The 23,764-nt window shown below is 31.3% G+C and overlaps 1 protein-coding gene across 1 annotated transcript; it reads right to left on the bottom strand.

The window, feature by feature from the left end:
* Nucleotides 1-4,943: 4,943 nt before the first annotated feature.
* LOC105794008 (protein WHAT'S THIS FACTOR 9, mitochondrial) lies at nt 4,944-7,146 on the bottom strand. Its single transcript, XM_012622964.2, has 3 exons — nt 6,970-7,146; nt 6,822-6,888; nt 4,944-6,657 (listed from the first exon to the last, which is right to left on the bottom strand). The coding sequence occupies exon 3, from the start codon at nt 6,581-6,583 to the stop codon at nt 5,303-5,305; it is 1,281 nt and encodes a 426-aa protein (XP_012478418.1). The 5' UTR covers nt 6,584-6,657; nt 6,822-6,888; nt 6,970-7,146; the 3' UTR covers nt 4,944-5,302.
* Between the last annotated feature and the right edge of the window lie 16,618 nt (nt 7,147-23,764).

Consider the following 23,764-nt stretch of genomic DNA (forward strand, 5'->3'; position numbering starts at 1 on the left):
TTTTTGATTTTCCATCTCAACAATACTATCTTTAAAGTTTGAACTCGAGTTTCTTCTTAGAAGTATAATACACATTATAATTGCACCCAACTCTTATTAGTAAATTCAATTCAATCCCTTTTTTTTTTTTGACAAAATTCAATCTCCTTTTTAATCCTTATTTGTGGCATATCTGTCAATTTCATTATTTAAATTATGTTTTATTATTTAAATTTTATTTTATCCATATTATAAATATTTTTATTTTAAACAATATTATTTTTATAATATCTATAATTAATTAGCATATTTCTTAAATAATACATATTCACACATCCTTCATGATTTTTTATTTTTATTTTGGATATACATATATCACAACGATGAATACCATAAAATAGCATATAATTATACCATGATGAACATAAAATCTAGAGATAATCCACACATATCATATTAATGTTTAAATATTAATATATTTGATAATTTTATATCATATTTACACAATTTAGCAACAAAAAAATACATCCATTTATGGATTGTCGATTCTATAATAGAAACTATCTCAAAAAGATAGCCCAACAATCAAAATCAGAGACTTAATTGAGTAATTGGTGTAGAAGCAATAGAGTAATCATGGTTCAAATTGGCATCATGTATTTTTTGTTAATGTATGAACATTATGTTTGGATGTAAAATATAATTATCAAGCTATTTATTACTTCTAATCTTTTGCTTTTTAGTTTAAAAGATAATTAAATTATTTGTTTTGCTAATCATATTTTAGCACATTAAATATGCATTGTAATTTAAAAATAATCAAGTAAGTTATATATTATTTTTCTAATATTATATATTATGATTTTATTAATTCATATTTTAATAATAATTATACTAAAAATATTATTAAATTATATATTATTTTATTAAATTGTATTTAATAATAATTATGTTAAAATATGATTAAATTATTTATTATTTATTATTAAGTTATATTTATTAATAATCTTATTAAAATTTAATAATAACAATAATCATTTACCTAAAAAAATTATGCTAAGGGTACTTTGACCATTTAAATATTTTTCCTTATACTATTACAACATTATTCCATTCAACCAAACACAAGAATACTATTACAGCTCTATTCCATTCCATTTAGCCAAACAATTGGATTATTTATTAGAGCTCTATTTCATTCTCCCAATCAAACGTGGTGTAAAGTGTTGGGTTAAAAGTTCAAGAAGTATATATAATTAGACTCAATACATGAGAGGTTCGAATCCTCATCATAATACATACGAGGGGAAACACACCCTATTAGCCCCTCTCTCTCCTAGTTCAAATAAGAAGTTTTTCAATTGAAATTGACTTACACTAATTCAAAAAGGATTTCACTTCTTCCTATAAATAGATGGCACTAGTAGGGCTAAATAAACAATAAGTTTTTATAAAACTTTGAGATATTGTTATTCTACCCGAAAATAGTAAGAAATTATTTCTAAATATAAATTTTATTTTCCAAAATAACAATTCTATCAATTTCCATTGAAGAGAGATTTGTTTGCCCACTGAAAATAAAATAAATAATTTTTTATTTTGTATTTGATTCGAATTCGTTCAATACCACACTAGAATTAATTCGTGGTACGAGAACAACGAAGAAAATCATTCAGTTGAAAGCTGAAAACAACAAAGATTAATTAGGCGAAAAGTTGTAACTTAATTATAAATCATTTAAGCTCTAATGACATATGTCTAATCGGTCCCTTCGTTAACTCACTGAAACCAGGAATGAATTGCATGTTCAATCAAATGAACAAAAATTGATAGAAATGATGAAGTTAGAGAAATAAAAAATATTCGGAAATGAATGTGATTGTTTTCACTAAATGGAAATGAACTAGAAAATTAACTTATGATTTTTTGAATTATTAATTAATTAGTTAATTGAAATTGAAAATTAAATTAAATTAATTGATCGTTGTGAACACATTGAAAGTAGAAATATAAAATATATTTTCTCATAATTTTTACGGTAAAATTATTATGATTTTAATGGAATTAGAATTGGGTTGAGAAAACTTATTTAATTAGGAATTTGTTTTATTTATTTAAATTAATTTATGATGTTTATTTTGAAAATAAAAAACATGTACCAAGTTGGATTGAATTATAAAGAGTTAAATTATAAGTCCAAGAAGCACTTATAATTAGATCAGATACAAAAGAGACCCAAAAGCCCCTCATGTTAATACATAGGACAAAAAATCGTAATATATTTAACTAGGGTTGTCACCCCTCTTTCTCTTAGTTGAACTAGGATTTCGTTTTTCTATTTAAATAAATTTCAACTAATTCAACAAGGGTTTCACTCTCTCTATAAATAGATGGTACTGATAGGGCTAAACAGACAACTTTAAAATATTATTATTTTTTCCCAAAAATAGTGAAAATTTCTTTTTTTAAGTATAAATTCTATTTCTGAAATAACAATTATATCGATTCCTATTAAAGAGAGAATTTCGCTTTCCAATTGAAACCAAAGTAAATAATTCCTGATTCTATGTTTGATTTGAATTCGTTCAAGATTACACTTGAAGCAGTTCGTGGTATGAGAATAGCGAAGAGAGCCGCTTGGTTGAAAGTTAAGAACAACAAGAATCCATCTAGTCAAAAACACAGGTGTGCATTCGACAAAAAAATTATTGCTATAGTTATTACAAACAACGCGGTTTGCAAATTTTTTATTTTTCGTTGTGCAAAAAAACTCGTTTTCAAACCAAATTCTTTTCCAACAATAACATCTCCTATCCATACTCGTCACAAGGATAGGTAAAGGGTATTACACTTAAGAAAAGAGTACTTACTTTGAAATTATTATTATTATTTATTTAGAAAACTACAAAATTTATGTGAGAGGAGAAAGAGATTGACCAACTTAAAATTGCATGAATCAACACCTACGGGTGTCGATTTCAATGTGTCACAACATGACTTGAACTCGAGACCCATGGAAGTCAAGTTCCTGCACCATTAAGTCAAATTCATATTTGTACTAGTAACGTACAATATTTCGGGCTAGTTTAACAATATTTTTGAAAAGTGCTTTTGAAAAGTGCTTTTGAAAAGTGTTGTGGAAAAGTACTTTTGAAATGTTTGGTTTAAAATTTAAGTGTTTAACATTGCTGTCAAAAAGTATTTTTGAGAAATAAAATGTCTATTTTAGACATGTTAATATCAAGTAACAAATACATATTTAAATAATATTTAAATTAGTTAATATTATTATAGTTTAGTAAGAATATAAAAAATTATTGTAACTTGTTGTTAATATTTTAATATATGAAATATAAATTTTAAATATTTTAAGCAATAAATATTAATTATTTATAAAATTTAATTAAAATATATAAACTATATTTTAAATATTTAAATATAACCATTAAATATTTGTAATTAGTATTTTAAAAATATTTTTATTTTTAATTAATGATTTTAACACATTTGTAATTAAGCATCAAGAAAAAAAGGAAATCATTATGTTATTAGAAGGGTGAAAAATAATTAGACACCAAAAGTATTTTTGGGAGAAGAAAACTAAAATTTTAACTTTTTTTTTCAAAAGTGTTTTTAAAAATAAATTTGAAAAGCTAAAAATTTTAACAAAAACAACTTATTTAATATAAGTCTTTTTCTAAAAGTACTTTCTGAACTAGAAAGGCTTTTTAAGCGCTGTTAAACAAGCTTTCTTAAAAGGAATCTGAAAAGAAGGAATCTCAAAAGTAGTCCGAATGACTTTAATAGCATGATTGTGGAATTCATAATAACATCTTTTCATCATTACAAATGATTGGATAATACATTTGACACATATTATTATACATGTTTGAGTTTATTTAAACATCCAACCAAAAAGTAAACTTTTTTTTAATTCTCTAGGACGTTTAAATGTATATATTTAATATTTTCTATTAAATATTTTATTTTTATTTTATATTCATTTTATTCTAAAACAAAATCATTATTAATAAAATTTATTCAAATAAAATATTATATAAGATTTTATTCAAATAAATATATATTTTCATTTTAATTAAAATCAATCGAGAATTTTTTACTAATGTAAATTATTTAGTTGATTCTTTTATTAAATTAACTACAGATATATATTTACATTAATGAATAAATAAATTGTAATGCAATGAACTAAAACAAATTTATAACTTTTGAATAATTTTTAAATTTTAATTCACCATAATATCAATTATTTTTAAATTTAATATTTTAAAGAATTATAATATCAACTGTTTACAATTATTTTAAAATCGAACTAGTGGTCAAACCGATCAAACCATCGATTTTTAGTTCAACCACTAATTTTCGATTGAACCACCAATCCAATCGGTTCAAATATTTAAAATAATAATTTAAAAATAAAAAAAGTATAAATGGAGAAAAGTAAAAAAAAAAAGAGTATGAAATATAAAATAATAGAATAGACACAAAAAAGTAATAAATCACAAAGCCTTTCAAGTTTTTCTTGTCAGTAAAATAGTTGGCTTTCCTTGAATAAAGAGAAATTTTCAATTAACTAGACTTGTCCAAATATCGAATAACTCGCTTTACCTAAATTTAATTTAAAAACTAAAAATATTTTTGAAATTAAAATTTAATTATAAAAATATAAATTAAAAATTAAAAATATTTTTAATATTTTATTAATTTTTCAAAAGTAAAATGAACTTTTTGAAAATGTTTAGGATTTAAACCTAAGGCTAGGAATAAAACTTTGTTTGCGAAAAAGCCTAGCAAGAAAGAGAACTTACATAAATAAGTTGTAGGTTTTACTACCATCATTATTATAAAGAAACTAGACCCTGCCTTATTTCCTATTCGTTTGTTCAGCACTAATTTATTTGGTTACTGCTGTTTTCTCCCCTACACATCATATTAAACCACTATAAAAATCAACGGAAAATGGAAATACTTTTAAATTTTAAAATATCAAACATGATTAAATTATTATAAGAGTACCAACCGTATTTTGCAAAATATTCTTCTAAAATAAGAAACTTTTAAAGCCAACTTTTACACCAAAGACATGAACATACCTTGTTCCTCCATGTTTATCTGATCTCCAACCAGCAACGGGTGTTGTAGTGAAGCCTCCATAACAGAGGCAGGGCAGAAATTTGATTACTCCTTACTTCCATTTCCGAAATGTAAAAGATGCTGGTATAGTGCTCAAACACCTTAGTGAACTTATGACGCAGCAACAATGGTTTCCGTAGATTATGTGCATTGTGACGTTTTGGTATATTCAGGAAGGGCAATGAATTGACTCATCAGAATTGTATTCGGAAAATAAATCATCATCTGAATCTACTTCAGAATCAAGACCATTTCCACCACCTTTATGACCTTGAACAATCTTTAATGGGTCCTTGTGACCTATATAGGCAGTTTTCTTGTATAAGCCCCTGCTTCTGTCCCGAAATCCTTTTCTCATCATGCTTGCAAATCTTTCCCTAATATCAACAAGGGGGTGCCTCTGAACAATCCGTTGGCAATCATAAGCTTCCCTAAGAACAACAGTTTGAGTATCGGACATCTTGGAAATATAAAAGATGCCAGGATGGCGCTCAAACACCTTAGTAAACTTCTGAGGCAATGATAAAGGTTTTCGTAAATTACTCACATTTTTACGTTCTGTCTTCTTCTGGATGGTAAGGTGAAAGAGTTCATGAAACACGCCCACAATTCTCTTCTCCGACACATCAGTGCGTGGATCCAAGTGAGAGGCATCGGCATAAGGTGAAGTATATGGTAATTTCTGCCATTCTTCTAACCATCCCATGCACTTTCTCTTCAATCCAAAACCCCTTGTAAACCCTATAGGAAAGGCTAAACAGTTATTTTTCAAATCTTCTTCTGTTTGCTGGGCAACATTCTTCTCCAACTGGGAGACAGCAAGTGTATCATCCCATGATAAAAGTTTCAAACCAATCCGATCATCAGGAAGGCGAAACAAAGAAAATAAATCAGCATAATTTGGAATCAAGTTATCGATGTAAAAGTAAGGCAACCCCAAGTCCCATTTCAGCTGGTCAATAGTCTGTAAAGGAAGGATCCTATCCTTGGTAAGCATCAACAATTTGCAAAGCCTGTCAATCAAATCAATCATATTATCCCGGATAACACCAAGTTCTTCATGGTAAAGATTTAAGGCTTCAAGGGTCAACTCAAAGCAAGGAACAAGAGTGCCAGCACTGTCAAACACATAAGATTCATGAAAGATGGTGGGATATCTCCTGATAAACGTGGATAGCTTATGATCATGGGGTAGACCCAGTTGACCGCGATGCCGTGAAAGATGGTAAATGGGGAGACAAAAGTCTGGAGCAGAGGAGAGGATGGAGACAAGATTGCAAGCAGCTCTTAAATCTCTTTCACCAGCAATAACAGCATCTAAGGCTTTATCTTTAACCCATTTGAGCTTAACATTAACTAAACTGAAAGTCTGCTGGTAATTAAATCCCCTTCTCAACCCACATGAAAAGCCAAACACTTTACCTTTTCCACACAAAAACCAGTAACTCATTTCCTTAAAAAAACAAATTACGGGTTCCTTCAAAAAACAAATTACGGGCTACCAAGTGCACCAATTAGCAGCATCTACAGAGACAGAGAAAAACCCAAATTGAGTTTTTCGTTAATTCTACATGAACTGAGCTATAAAATGACTGAATAAGGAGAGGGGATGGGGGGAGGGTAATTGTATTGAGACAATTTATCGAACATATAAAGTGCAAAAATACTACAATCTAAAAATACATTACCTTAACGAAGCTGAGCTGAACTCGAACAAGAAAAGCCCCGACCATGTAATGTGTAGTCGATCAAAAGCTAAAGAGAGAAAAGGTTAGCGAGATAATGTTTTGATTATATGCTTCGCGGGGCATTATTTAACTTGAAAAAGCAAACTACCTCGATTAAGAAAGATTCAAATGGTTGAAAGCCAATCATGAAAACAATCGAAAATGAAAGCTGTTTGAGAAATCTGAGTTGGTTTCGGAAGAAATGATGGAGGACAACGAAGTGAAAAGGCAAATAGCAAGAATCCCACAATGGATTGGGAACTGGGCCCTTTACTTCTGTTTTTAATTTTAGATGATGAACTAGTTTATATCTATTAAATTTTTTTTTTATAATATCAGTTTTTTAAAAATTTTAATGAATTTTTCAAAAAAATTTATAATAAATTAAAAAATAATATACTTATAAAATATTTTTAAAAATATTTAGCTAATTTAGAATCAGTTATATTAATATTATTTAATTTTACAAATATTTAATAATAAAATAATAAAATAATAAAATAATATATTTAAATAATATTATTAATAATCTTTACAAGTTATTTATTGTATAAATGGTTAAATTAATTTACTTTAATGTTAAAAATGTTTATATTCAATTTTTGTAATTATATATTTATCTTTGTTCTAATTTGATCAATGAATATAATCAACTCTTATTATATTTAAAAATATAAATTTAATTTGATAAATATTATTAATATTTGTCATTTTAAAAATATTTTAATATTAATATTTTAATATTCATTAATTTTAATATTTTAATATTAAAATTTAATTAAATTAAGTAAAATCTTAAAATAAAAAGTAATTTATTTAAAATCAAAGAAAAATTTAAACAAAAGGTATGGAATCACTTAAAAAGACAAAGAGTAAAAGAGTAATTTACCCAAATTATAAGTAAGTGCTTCAAATAGAAAGTGACATGTGTCAAAAACTATAATATATACGTGAATGTTTTTTTAACCTCATATTGCTATAGTATATATAATATATGATTACATAAATTATAAAAATTACTTTAAGCATTTGTGTTTAGTTCGAGTACATTAAAAAAAAAAGTCTACCTTATGACACGTATTTGTTTTCTCTAATGTAGCAGGTCTTTAAGTTTTTTATTGTCATTTTCTAGGTTTTTTTTATTTGGACTATTATGAATCTTGTGTTCTAGTTTGTTTTTTTTTGTGTGTGTGTGATTTTCATTGGGGTTATCGAGGGCATGTGTGAATCTGCATATCATTGATGAAGAGAAGGAGGAAGTGCTGCAAGTTATGGGGATTTCTGAGGGTCAAAATAGAATGTATGATCTTTGTCTCGTGGGTTGTTTCCTCACAGCCAGTGTGATCTAATTTCAGGTGATGCGCAATACTTTGGTAAATCTTTGGCATCAATTAGAATGCATTAAGATTTCAGATTTGGGGGAAAAGCGATTTTTATTTCTGTTCTTTTATTGAGTTGACATTGAAAGGGTAATGAAAGGGGCACCTTGGACATTTAATAATCATCTTTTGGTGTTTCATAGGTTAGGGAATATGAAGGACCCGTTGTTGGTGCCTTTGTTTTATTCTTATTTTTGGGTTCAAGTTCATGATTTGCCCCCAGGTTTTTACTCTAAAGTAGTGGCGAAACAGTTGGGAAATTTTATTGGGGTGTTTGAAGAATATGACTTGAAGCAAGGAACTCAGGGATTTGAACATTTTATGTGAATTCGAGTAAGAATTGATGTTAAATCTCCATTGAGAAAAAGAAAGAAGATTCAATTATCCCCTTATAGCCATACTTATGTGAGGTTTTAGTATGAAAAACTTACATTGTTTTGCTTTTTATATGGTTGCTTGGGGCATAGCAATAGTTTTTGCCCGATTCGGTTAAGAATGGATGTAAATGAGGTGGAACTAGAGTGGATATTTCATTACGAGCTCCTTCGATAAGATGAGCCGCTATAGCTAAGAATGTGTGGTTAAGAGGAGAGAGTGTGGTGTGTTCGGTTGGAGATTCTTTAGAATCGGATGGTGGAAGGGTTGCCAAGGGTTTTTTGGGGTCTGATGGAATAAGTAATATAAATCGAGTGTTGGGATTGAATCTAGAAGGTAAATCAAAGAAAGGATGTGGGAGGGAGGGGAGTTCCTTTACAGGTTTTGTGCAAGATCTAATGGTTCGTGATCTAAAGGAAAATTCGATTGATGGTACGGATGGTAATAAAAGGCAAAGAACAATTGTTTTATTTGACAGAGTTTCTGAGACTTCGGATTCTGAGGAGAAAGGAGGTGAGCGATCTCTAGGTTACCAAAATAAATTATTAGCGGCTGCCAATGGGCAGGTCGACCAGTAACAATGAGGATCATGTGTTGGAATGTTCATGGATTAGGGGGTCCACGAGCTAATAGGATGCTTCAATAGATGTTGAAACTTCATAATCTCCAAGTTATCTTCTTTCTGGAGACAAAATTGGACTTGATCAAAATGGAGAGAGTGTGTAGGAAGGGAAGGTTTTTGCATGGCATCGATGTACCAGCGGAAGGATCTAGGGTTGGGCTCAATTTGGGTTGGCGACTTGAGATTGACATAAGTTTAAGGAGTTTTTCAAATAATCATGTTGATGTGGTTATTCAGGGGTCTGGGAAAAGTGGAGGATGACAAGGTTTTATGGTTCCCCTAATCCGAAGAGTCGAGTGATTCTTAGAATCTCTTACAAAGGTTGGGTAGAGATCAGAGTTTGTGTTGGATGGTTTGTGGAAATTTCAATGAGATTCTCTATTCCTTTGAGAAGAAAAGAGAAGTTAGTCGTAAGGAGATAAGGATGGAGGAGTTTTAGAGGGCACTAATGGATTGTCAATTGGAGGAACAAGGTTTTGAAGGACCTTGGTTTACTTGGGAGCGAGGTAATTTTGAACATAACAATATTAGGGAAAGGTTAGATAGGGGGTTGCTAATTCTGCTTGTTGGGAAAAATTCTTAAATTTTGCTGTGCGACATCTGCCACATTCGTTTTTTGACCATTTCCCTTTGTTGGTGATTAGGGATAAAAAAGAGAGGTGGTTTAGGGAAAATCAATTTCGTTTGAGATTTCTTAGACATTGGAGGATTCTTGTGAGGCAGAGGTTTGTCAGCTTTGGGTGTAACACCCCTAGCCCGTATCCGTCGCTAGATTAGGGCAACGGAGCGTTACCGAAAGATAACATCATACAATGAAGATTTATTTATCATAATTAAATCACAACATAAATCATAGCAATAATATCCAAACTCATGCATATAGTCTCTTTTACAAGCCTTCGAGGCTTAAAAATGACATTAGAAATGAATCGAGACTGAATTGAAATCATATGAGATTTTTTAGAAAAAGGTAAATTTTCTTAAACTGCAGAGGTCGCACGGCCGTGTGGCAAGGCTGTGTGGCTCACACAGCTGAGGGACACACCCGAGCCTTAGGCTGTGTGGACATTCGAAGTAGGGACACACAACCTTGTCCCAGCCCGTGTCCGTGCCCGTGTAACTCTCTGACTTGGGTCACACGGCCAAGCCACATGCCCGTGTACCAGGCCTTGTGCTAGTCTATGTAACTGCTTGACTTGCAACCTTCAATAAGCTATAGAGGACACATAGTCGTGTCCCATGGCCGTGTGTCACATACGGTTGAGACACATGCCCATGTCTATGGCCGTGTAGACGAAATATAGGCCATTTTCAAGCCATCTTTCTCACCCAAAGTCTAACCACTTATACAAACCAAAATTACCTATTTTCATGCATTCAAATGGTGTCTAACATGTGTATATACAAGCTAGAACATCATATTAATTAACGATTCAACCAATATGCAAAAATGAGACCTCAATCTCAACAATAAACTTGATTAAACACCTACTAAATTCATCTATAACTCAATCAACCAATAGAATAACCTATACTACTATATTTACCCTAATGTTCACATACCATCCTCATGCACAACAATTACCATTATAATCATTTCTGCATCTACCATCTACCTTAATAAATTTACCAAATGCCAAACATATTCAAGGCTACCAAAACTAGCCATTAACAACTTTATGTACTATCTCATTCCATACCAACCAACATTCCATAACATACCATTATACTCACCATTTCACTACCATCATTTTAGTACTTGGATGCCAAAATAACAACCATTTAAAGTACCATATATATACTTAATATTATACCAACTAGTTCATCAACCAAAATAACATATATAAAAGCCACACATAATGGCTAATTTCATCAAACAAGACACCTATACATGTCATTGGGTCATTTGTCCTATATGCGCAAATCAAAATCGGGCGGATCTTTACTCGGAGTAGTGCATAAACCTAAAAAAATTGAATAAAAAATTGATGAAACCCATTCAGGAACAAGAAAATGACATCATGATTTGGATTGAATCCCAATGAAAAAAAATAGATCAATGAAAAGTTTCTGCGATAAGTTTAGCGAATTTTTTCTATATTATAGATTATAGGAAAACGGGCCAAAACTTATCTTTCTTTATAATCATGACTCAAAATCATCAAAACCTACCGATCTAGCCGATGGATAGTGTGATGGATCTCCGACAAGCTTCCAAACTGAACGAGCTTCAGATTATCTAAAAACATAAGAGAAATACACGAAGTAAGCATATAATGCGTAGTAAGTTCATAAATTATAAACAATGCTTACCATTTCGTTATATAAGCTTAAGAGCAATTAATGAACATATCCAACATAGCTTGGCACAAGCCTAAGCATAAACAATAATTCACATTAGTGATTAGCACATAGCTTAGCCAAAGTCATCACACAACAAAGAGCTTTCATGTACTTATCATACATTCATTCATACTATTATGAACATAACTAGTAATCTTTAATCACTAACATCTCATACCTTTTTCATGTTTTCATGGCACTATTAATTAAGGCATTTACCGTTTCTTCCCTTTTGTATACCCGTTGAACCACTAGAATAATATCGGATACTCGGGAATCTCGCACACTATGTGATAACATATGGTCGAAATTAACCATTACTTTCTCTTATCTCATATAAATGCTCTCTCTCGAGCCATAGGTGGGTCTGCTCACACAAGCTGTCGGACGGGACGTAGCTACACGGTGCTTCTCACACAAGCTGTCAAGTAACCGCAACACATGACGAAAACTCAGCCACCGGTAGAACGTATAGGACTAGCACTTGAAACACAGTAACCCCTAATGACATGTCATTCGTATCCTATATATTCCCGAGGTTCAAACGAGATCTGAAAGTTGCCGAAACTTCGTTGGATATTTTTGTAGAGATGTAATACCGTGATATAACATAAAAACATTTAAATCAACCATAATACAATGTTAATTAAATGTACAAACTTACCTCGATCACAAACGAAGAAATACAGTACAACTAATCCAACACATTTTCTTTTCCTTGATCTAAATCCATACGTTGCTTTTCTTGATATGCAGGGAAATGAATGTTGACTGAATGTTGAATGTAACACCCCTTACCCGTATTCAACTGCGGAATAGAGTATGAGGCATTACTAGAACACTTACACATGTAAACGTATTAAACCGAGTTACAAAATTTCATTCAAATTTAAACTCTTCAAATTTTTAACATGCTTTTATAATTCTTTACAACATATCCTCAAAATATTATATTTATAACAAATAGGGCCTACGAGACCCGATACTTACTCATGTAATTCAATGCTTCATTTCCATTTTATTCAATTCACAATCTTTCATGTTCACAATTCAAATCTATTTCTCAATCCAATATATATATTTCAATACCACAATAATTCTTTTAATTCAAATCATATCACTAGAAACTTTCATTTAATTCATGTACACTTCAATATCGTTAAGTTCAATACTAATACGTATTCACCATTTAACTCAATGTTTATCAATTATACCATTCATTAACACATTTATAAAATTCTTAGTATTTCAATGAAAACATCACTTAAGCTTAAATAACAACATCAAATCAACTCATCATCCCCTTTTTCGTCATTTTATTCTTCAAGTATGAACTTAGTATTTCATTTCCTTTCCACACCCATTTCCTACGAATATCACACAAAACAATAACATATCATTCAACCATAGTCACAAGCTAGTACATTTAAACATAATTCTTTTTGGAATTAACCACATGATAAACCATTTCAAGTAAGTTTACATAATTTAAACATTACCACCCTTTCTATGATCACAAGCATATTCCCATCTAGGCACTTACCATTTCAATGCATAACTTATAAATTTAACGTGGCATAATTCAGCCACCACTTGGCCAAAGCTTAAGCGTGTACACTACACATGTTAGCCAAATAAACATATAGCGTAAGCATTATAAGTATGACCGAGTTCAACATTTATTCATGTATCAAACTTACCAACATGAGTTAATCCATAAACCATTCATGGACTTATCTCATACCAAATCATATACCAAATATACCACACTCACATACTATGAAACTTTATTTTCCCATATGAGCTTAAATCATGATCAATAATATGCAAAAGTAAGCATCATTTCTATTTTAACGTTTATCGATTATAATTGAGCATATAACCAATTATACACAAATCATTCATATATATAATTAATTTTCCTCCTCCTCCTCCTCCTCTCCATTCCACATCCTTTATGTATAAAACATGCTTAAATAGCATTATACATAATTTCACTATTCACTTATATTTAAATTCAAAGTTGTCAATTTGAGTCAGAGTCACTAAATCATTTTTATCCGAAGCTTAAGAACTCCAAATTAAGATCCGTTAATTTTCCTAGAAACTAGACTCACATGTATTCTTACCATAAAATTTTCAGAATTTTTGACTCAGCCAATTAGTACAGTTTATTCTTTAAAATCACCCCTGTTTCACTACTCAACATCTCTAACGTCTCTTCACTAAAAATGAATTATCTCATTGTACAGAATTCAGATGATATTTCCATTTGTTTCATTTGAAAAAATACTCATTAAGGATTCTAAGCATATAAATTATAACTTGTAATTATTTTTGTACAATTTTTAATTATTTTCCAAACTCAGAATAGGGGATTCCAAAATCAATCCGACCCTGCCTCACTAAAATTCAAATATCTCAAAATGTATAACTCTTTTTCTTTCTCTGTTTCTTTTATGTAAAAATAGACTCCTTAAGATTTCATTTCATATCTCATTCACTCTCTAATTCAATTTTCACCATTTTTGGTGATTTTTCAAAGTCACGCTATTGTTACTATCCAAAATTGTTTTGTTGCACATTTTACTGTTTCATAATTTCATTACTTCTTTTCATCTTACTCAAGAGTCGATTAAATATCGAACCCAATATTCACCACATAACCTTATTCGATTCACATATATTTTCACTTATCCAATTTCCCCGATGAACACTTTAGGATATTAACCATTACACAGTGGAATCAACACTTAGCAACCACCTCATGTTCAAAGGATCCCGGTGGAATCAACACTTAGCAACCACCTTATAATCAATGATACGGGGAATCAACACATAGTAACCCCTTTCACAATCAAGGATACGGTGGGATCAGCACTTAGCAACCACCTTATAATCAATGATATGGGGAATCAGCACATAGCAACCCCTTTCACAATCAAAGATACGGGGAATCAGCACATAGCAACCCTTTTCACAATCAAGGATACGGTGGAATCAACACTTAGCAACCACCTTATAATCAATGATACGGGGAATCAGCACATACCAACCCCTTTCACAATCAAGGATACGGTGGAATCAGCACTTAGCAACCACCTTATAATCAATGTTACGGTGAATCAACACATAGCAACCCCTTTTTGATCAATGATTCGGGGAATCTACACTTAGCAACCCCTTACATTCAAAGAATCCCGGTCAAATCCGAGTGTTCAATCGGGAACCTTACTTCACAACATTTTACCAACTTTTCCAATTTATTCACATTTTGTAATCTACATCAAATATTTATTCTATATTCAATCATATCTCAAGAATATATTAAATAAAATTAAAACAATGTATTATTCACACACAAACTTACCATCATGCTTTCAAGGTCAATTCCTCATATTTCTTAGTTTATAATAACACATTTAACTTATTTAACACTCACATTATTCAATCTAGTCCGAAAATCACACTTTGGAAAAATTACATTTTTGCCCCTAAAGTTTCACAAAATTATGATTTTGCCCCAAAGCTCGTAAATTAAACTTCATCCCTTATTATTTTGTATTATGACATGCTGAACATTTTTCCCTTCTATGGCAACATCTAATTCCCACTCTAACACTTACTTATGAACATTAGGTATTTTTACCGATTATGTCGTTTTACTCGTTTTCACTTAAAATTGCTTAGCAAAAGTTGTTTAACATAATTTAAAGCTTCATATTCTACCATAAAACATCAAAATAAACACATTTCACCTATGGGTATTTTTTCCAAATATAAACCCTAGATTAAATTATTGCTAGAATAAGCTAAATCAAGTTACCGAGACTCAAAAAACGTAAAGGACATTAAAAACGGGGCTTGGAATCACTTACTATGGAGCTTGAAAACCCTAGAAATGGCTTCCCCCCTTGTGAAATTCGGCCAAGGCTTGAAGATGATGATTTTTGGCCTATTTTGTCTTTTTAATACATTTTAATTACCAAATTACCAAAATACCCCTAACTTAAAAATTTCCTATTTCACTTATCTCATGTCCATTTTTGTCCACAATGTAACCAATGGTCTAATTACCATTTAAGGACCTCAAATTTAAAATTTCATAGCAATTGGACACTTCTAACATGTAGAGCTCAACTTTTGCACTTTTTACAATTTAGTCCTTTTGGCTAAATTGAGTGCCCAAATGTCGAAATTTTTAAACGAAATTTTCAAAAAATCATTCTGTGAAATTTTAGACCATAAAAATATAATAAAAAATAAATTTTTTCTCGTCAGATTTGTGGTCCCGAAACCACTATTACGACTAGGCCCAAAATCGGGCTGTTACATTAAAGCTTTGTTAATGGCTTCCTTAGTTGAAATTTCGGCAATGAAGAAAGAAAGAAAGATGATATCTTTCTTTTACTTATTTTATTATAAGTTGTTTTATTAAATTACAAAATTAACCTTAGTAATTAACCTGTAAAACCATTAAAAAGATGACCATCTTTGTCCACTATTAATAATAATGGTCTAATTACCATTTAAGACCACTCATGTTCCAATTTCATAGCAATTTGACACATTTTTCTAATAGAACTCAAATTTTACACTTTATGCAATTTAGTCCTTTTTATCAAATTAAGTATGCAAACGATAAAATTTCTTAACCAAATTTTTATACGATACGACTAACATGCTGTAGATAATATAATATTAATAAAATAAATATTTTAACGTCAAATTTGTGGTCTCGAAACCATTGTTTTGATTTCACTAAAAACGGGCTGTTACAATTCTCCCTCCTAAAGGAATTTTTGTCCCCGAAAATCTTACCAGAAAAGAAGTTCGGATATTGCTTTCTTATAGCTTCCCCAGGTTCCCAAGTGGCTTCTTCTATCCCATGACATTGCCAAAGAACCTTTACTAAAAGTTATGTTTTTATTTCCTAACTCTTTAACCTCTCAAGCCAGAATTCTGATCGGTTCTTCGCTGTACGACATATCAAACTGAATCTCAACATCCGCTGGTGATATAACATGTGAAGGGTCTGATCGGTACTGTCATAACATGGATACATGAAACACATAATGAATCTTTTCTAACTCTGACAGTAAAGCTAGTCCATATGCCACCGGCCCTATTCTTTTAATGATCTCATACAGCCCGATAAATCGCGGACTAAGCCTCCTTTTGTGACCGAAACGAAAAATTCTCTTTCAGGGTGATACTATCATAAATACTTTGTCGTCGATTTGAAATTCAATATCTTTGTGTTTTAAATCTGTATATGATTTCTGTCGATCTGAAGCTGCTTTCAAACTATCACGGATTACTTTCACTTTTTCTTCAATCTCTTGAATCAAATCAACCCTGTGAATATTTTTCTCATTGAGCTCGGTCTAATACAAAGGATTTTGGCATTTACTACCATACAAAGCTTCATACGGTGCCATCTTTATACTCGACTAATAACTGTTATTGTACGCGAACTCAACCAACGGTAAATATTTCTCCCAATTGCCTTCAAATTCTAACACACAACAACGAAACATATCCTCAAGTATTTGAATTACTCACTCGGTTTGACCATCGGTCTATGGATGAAATGCAATACTAAAATGCAACCGCGTTCTAGAGCTTCCTGTAGTTTGCTCCAAAATTGTGATGTAAATCACGAATCTCTATCTGAAATAATAGAAATTGGAACCCTCTGCAATCTGACAATCTCATAAATATAAAGTTCAGCTAATCTCTCAAGAGAAAAATCTGTACGTACGGAAATAAAATGTGCAGACTTTGTCAGACGATCAACAACAACCCAAATCAAATCTTTATTTCTTGGAGACAAAGGTAAACCTGATACGAAGTCCATCGTAACTGTCTCCCATTTCCATTCCAGTATCATCACTAGCTATAACAAATCAGAAGGTACTTGATGTTCAGCTTTAACTTGCTGCAATACTAAACATCTCGATACGAAATCTAAAATCTCTCGATTCATTCCCGGTCACCAGTACATCTGTTTCAAATCATTGTACATTTTAGCACTACCAGGATGAACAGACAAATTACCACAATGAGCATCATGCAAAATTTTCTGAATTAACTCTGGATCCCTCGGTACACAAACTCTGCCTCTAAAAAGTAATCAATCATCAGATCCAATCTGAAAATCTGAATCAAGAGTCGACTCACACAATTTCTGTTTAGCTATCAACACATCATCGCACTTTTGAACCTCACAAATCTGACGTAAAAACATCAGTCTAACTTTTAACTCAGCAGAAATCGAACCATCATCAGACATCATCAATCGCATATTCAACACTCGTAAAGCAAATATAAACTTTCTACTTAGCTTAAGCCAGGGCATGTGACTCACACAGCTAAGAGACATGTCCGGGTCTCAGGCCGTGTGGACATTTAAAGTAGGGACACACAGCTGTGTCCCAGCCCATGCCCGTGCTCGTGTACTCTCTGACTTGGGTCACACGACCAAGCCACACGCCTGTGTACCAGGCTGTGTGCTAGGCCGTGTAACTATCTGACTTACAACCTTTAGTATGCTACAGGGGACACACGATCGTGTCACATGGCCGTGTGTCACATACGACTGAGACACATGCCTGTGTCTTTGCCTGTGTGGACCAAAAAAGACCATTTTCAAGCCATTTTTTTCACCCAAATTCTAATTAATTATACAAACCAAAAGTGCCTATTTTCATGCATTCAAATGGTATCTAACATGTGTATATACAAGCTAGAACATCATATTAATTAACCATTCAACCAATATGCCAAAATGGCACCTTAATCTCAACAATCAACTTGATTAAACACCTACTAATTTCATCCATAATTCAATCAACCAATGGAACAACTTATACTACTATATTTACCTTAATGTTCACATACCATCCTCATGCACAACAATTATCATTATAATCATTTCCGCATCTACCATCTACCTTAATAAATTTACCAAATGCCAAACATATTCAAGGATACCAAAACTAGCCATTAACAACTTTATGTACTATCTCATTCCATACCAACCAACATTTCATAGCATACCATTATACTCACCATTTCACTACCATCATTTTAGTACTTGGATGCCAAAATAACAACCATTTAAAGTACCATATATATACTTAATATTATACCAACTAGTTCATCAGCCAAAATAACATATATACAAGCCACACATAACGACTAATTTCATCAATCAAGACACTTATACATGCCATTATAACCATGACTCAAAATCATTAATATCTACCGATATAACCGATGGATTGTGTGATGGATCTCTAACAAGCTGCCAGACGGAACGAGCTTCCGATTATCTAAACACATATGAAAAACACACGATGTAAGCATACAATGCTTAGTAAGTTTAGAAATAATAAACAATGCTTACCATTTCGTTATGTAACAGCCCGATTTTTAGTAGTATCGGAAATAATGGTTCGAGGCCACTAAATCCGACGAGTAAGTTCGTAAAGAGTATTATTTAATATTTACGAGTCAAATGTGATATTAAAAAAATGTATTCCCAGGACTCCGTTCCGGTAAATCGGATTCGTAAATATTTTTAATAAATATTTACGAAGCTAGTTAATGTAGTTAATTAGGTTTTGATTAGGTGAGTTTGACTTAATTAAGGTTAATTAGATAAAAGGACTAAATTAAATTGATTGTGAAAGTTTAATTATGAAATAGAAAAAAATTAAAGGGGTCAAAGAAGCAATTATGCCATTACTTAAAGTTGAGGTGATATAAGTAGATATTTCTTTAAAATCTAAAGTTAAAATATATTATAATATAATAATATTACTTAAAAGTTAAGTATATATATTATAGATATTATATTATATTATATTATATAATAAAACAAACAAATAGAAAAGAAGGAAGAAACATAATTGAAAAGCGAAATAGAGAAGGAAATGAGGAAAGAAAGAAAAGGAAAATTGGGGTTTTAAAGTTCCAAGCTTAATTTGGTAAGTCAAATTAGTCCATTTTATTATAATTTTGATGTTTTGGAATCCTAGAACAAAATACTACTTGATTTAAGTTGAAATTTGGAAAGTTAGTAAATTTTTAGATGTTGTTCATGTTGAATTAATTGATGAATTAGGGGTTAAATTGATTGAATTTCAAGTTAGGAGTTAGTAAAGGGTTGATTTGTAAAATAGAACATAAGTTTTGAATAGTAGTGACTAAATTGAGAGAATTTCAAAATTAGGGATTTATGGTGAAATTAGAGAGTTAAATTAGTTTAAAGTGGAAATGGAATTAAAATATGAAATTAGTTTTGAGAATAAAAGTTAGTCTTGGTTCAGGGACTAAATTGAAATTTATGAAAATATTGAGTAAAAATTGAAATATTTAATGTGAGATTGAATGGTGTTGTATTGATGATTTTCAATTGTTTTAATTTCGTAGCTAGCGTTGTACTGGAATTCTCGACTAAAAAAGGGAAAAATTAGTTGACGAGGAATAGCTCGGAATTCTTGGTTTGTATTTCTATAATCTAAATCTAATTATTAATTGTTGTATTTTGATTAAATGTTATAGTAAATGATTGAGGTGAGAATTATTGTGATTTGCAATTGAAATGGATTGTCTTGATATGTGATGAAATTATATTGGTTGAATTGAATTGAAATATATATATTATGAATATATATGTGTAAATGTGAAATTGTGCAAATATGATAATTGGATTATTTTTTATATGTATAAAAATTCAGTTTTAATGCTCAAGTAGACGGAATTTAGAACTACTGGGATATTAGTGGCATGCCATTAAGGAACTTTTGCGCGCTCTTTGATTATTAGCACATTGGTACTCTCTGATTACTAGTACGACAGTGCTCTCCGTTTAGCACATATTTGCTCTCTATTTAGCACTTTAGTGCTCTCTGTTCATTAGTGCATAATAATGCACCTCTGTATTTGTTTCGTATATCTGACGTGTTCTATAAAATCTACTTTGGGCTAGGAATATGAGATAGTAAACTAAAAATAGAATGTGAAATATGTTGTAAATACATGGAATACATGAGTTATATATTCATAAATTGATTATGGAATGAATAGTGCCATTGTTTAAATGATACGTGAATAAATTATGGAAAGGTATTATATATAGCAAGTGATGACAATTGAGTATTGTGTGATTTTAAATGTTCAATTGTGCTTAACATTTTATTATACATATTTTATTGTTTTATTTTTAAAAAAATTTAGATTATAGAAATACCACTGAGTTTTTACTCAGCGTACGATTTTCTACGCAGGTTAAGTACTTAAGTTTGATCGCCGATTCAACATCCAACAACGATCCCGAACTCAAATATGGTGATGTTTATTTCTTTGTGTCGGCATGTATCTAGAGTGTCTAAATATTAGTTATTTTGTGGTTTGATTGTAAATAAAGTTATAAGATCTATTTTGGAGAGTTTATAATTTGGATTAAAATGATTCTTTGATGACTTCTTTTGATGATATAAAATGTTTAAGATTTCTGTCTGTTTGATCTGTAATCTCCGATAATGCTCCTTAACCCGGTTCCGGTGAGGGATACGGTTTGGGGATGTTACACATTATATAAGCTTAAGAGAAATTAATGAACATATCCAACATAGCTTGGCATAAGCCTAAGCATCAACAACAATTCACATTAGTGATTAGCACATAGCTTAGCCAAAGTCATCACACAACAAAGAGCTTTCATGTACTTATCATACATTCATTCATACTATTATGAACATAACTAGTAATCTTTAATCACTAACATCTCATACCTTTTTCATGTTTTCATGGCACTATTAATTAAGGCATTTACCGTTTCTTCCCTTTTGTATACCCGTTGAACCACTAGAATAATATCGGATACGCAGGAATCTCACACACTATGTGATAACATATGGTCGAAATTAACCATTACTTTCTCTTATCTCATATAAATGCTCTCTCCCGAGCCATAGGTGGGTCTGCTCACACAAGCTGTCGATCAGGATGTAGCTACACGGTGCTGCTCATACAAGCTGTCAAGTAATTGCAGCACATGTTGGAAACTCAGCCACCAGTAGAACGTACAGGACCAGCATCCGAAACACGGTAACCCCTAATGACATGTCATTTGTATCCTATATATTCCTAATGTTCAAATAGGATCTGAAAGTCGTCAAAACTTCGTTGCATATTTCTGTAGAGATGTAATATCGTGATATAACATAAAAGCATTTAAATCAAACATAATACAATGTTAATTAAATGCATGAACTTACCTCGATCACAAACGAAAAAATACAATCGGCTAATCCAACACTTTTCCTTTTCCTCGATCTAAATCTGTACGTTACTTTTCTTAATATGTAAGGGAATGAATGTTGGCCGAATGTTGAAGCTTTGTTAATTGCTTCCTTAGGTGAAATTTTAGCAATGAAGAAAGAAAGAAATATATTTTACTTATTTTTATTATAATTTGTTTTATTAAATTACAAAATTAACCTTAGTAATTAACCTTGAAAATCATTAAAAAGATGACCATCTTTGTTCACCATTAATATTAATGGCCTAATTACCCTTTAAGGCCACTCATGTTCCAATTGCATAGCAATTTGACACATTTTTCTAATAGAACTCAAATTTTACACCTTATAGTCATTTTTATCAAATTAAGCATGCAAACAATAAAATTTCTTAATTAAATTTTTATACGATACGACTAACATGTTGTAGGTCTTAAAATATTAATATAATAAATATTTTGACATCAAATTTATGGTCCCAAAACCTCTATTCTGATTTCACTAAAAACGGGCTGTTACATTGGGAAAGTAGTAGCGGGTTCTACCCCAGCGTATTGAGTTGTTGGGGGTTAAGTTTGAAGACATGGGCTAATTAATTAAGGAAGGAAAAAGGTAGAAGGATAAAGAATTTGTGCAGAAGAATTGCTAAACTTAATGAGGGGGATGAGGATGAGGAAAATATTTATAACCTTTTGGAGAGTAAAATAGAATTGAATCTAGAGTTGGAAAAGGAGGAGATGTATAGGGAATAAAGGGCGAGAGTAAATTGGCTAAAGTAGGGTGATTGGAATACAAGTTTTTTCCATCGAGTAGTGTTACAAAAAAAAGTGAGCTAATATAGTAAAAGGGTTATTTAGGGGTGATGGTCAAATGGCTAAAGATGGTAGTTAAATATCTAGCATTTCTATTGAGTATTTTATGGAGTTATTTACTTCACAAGGTATGTGTAATTCTGATAATATTTTAGCGGGGGTAAAACAATGCATTACGGATGACATGAATAGGTGTTTTACGGTCTGCTATTAAAGGGAGGAGATTTTTACAGTAGTAAATGCAATGGCATTTATAAAAGCTTCGAGGCCTGATGGTTACCTTACGTTATTTTTTCAGACTTATTGGTATATTGTGGGGCACAATGTGAGAAATTTTTGTCTTGATGTTCCCAATGAAGGCACATCTTTAGCGTAAATTAATGATACCCGTATCGTTCTAATTCCACAAATAACTAATCCTACTAGTATGAATCATTTTCGTCCTATCATTCTTTGTACAATGTTGTACAAGATTCTAAAGCAGTGGTAAATCGGTTTCAAAAAGTATTGAATTTTTGTGTTGATGAAGCACACAGTGCTTTTGTTCCTGGAAGGTTAATTATAGATAATATCCTCTTTGCGTATGAAATCTTTGATGTGTATAAGCGAAAAAGTTTTGGAAAAAAGCGAGCACGTTTGATACGCCCCGGCCTCGTTGATGAATCCGAGTCGTTGATGTGCCCGATCGTGAATTGGAGTAATATTAAAGTTTGTCGAAAATAGGTTAAGAAAGAAAAGATAAAGGCTCAAGTTAGTTCAAAAAGAGGTGATGGAATGTATTGAGGTTGATATGTGAATGAAAAACCAAGTACTCAAGTTGAACCAACAAAATATAAGTGTGTTAACCCGGGACTAATACGAACACTTAGGTAGGATAAATGTTGTATGGATGGAAAAATGAATAAAATGGAACCTCGACCCGCTATCAAAGATGATAGGAACCTCGGTATAATTTGAACGCCACACTTTGGGTACAAAGTGATAAGTTCGGAAACAAAGACGGGTTGACGCCACAAGGGTTACTTGATAAGTTAGACGAGTCTTTGGAGAAAAATGAGAG

Source organism: Gossypium raimondii, chromosome 3 (assembly GCF_025698545.1).
Source record: "Gossypium raimondii isolate GPD5lz chromosome 3, ASM2569854v1, whole genome shotgun sequence".
Taxonomy (NCBI): Eukaryota; Viridiplantae; Streptophyta; class Magnoliopsida; order Malvales; family Malvaceae; genus Gossypium; species Gossypium raimondii.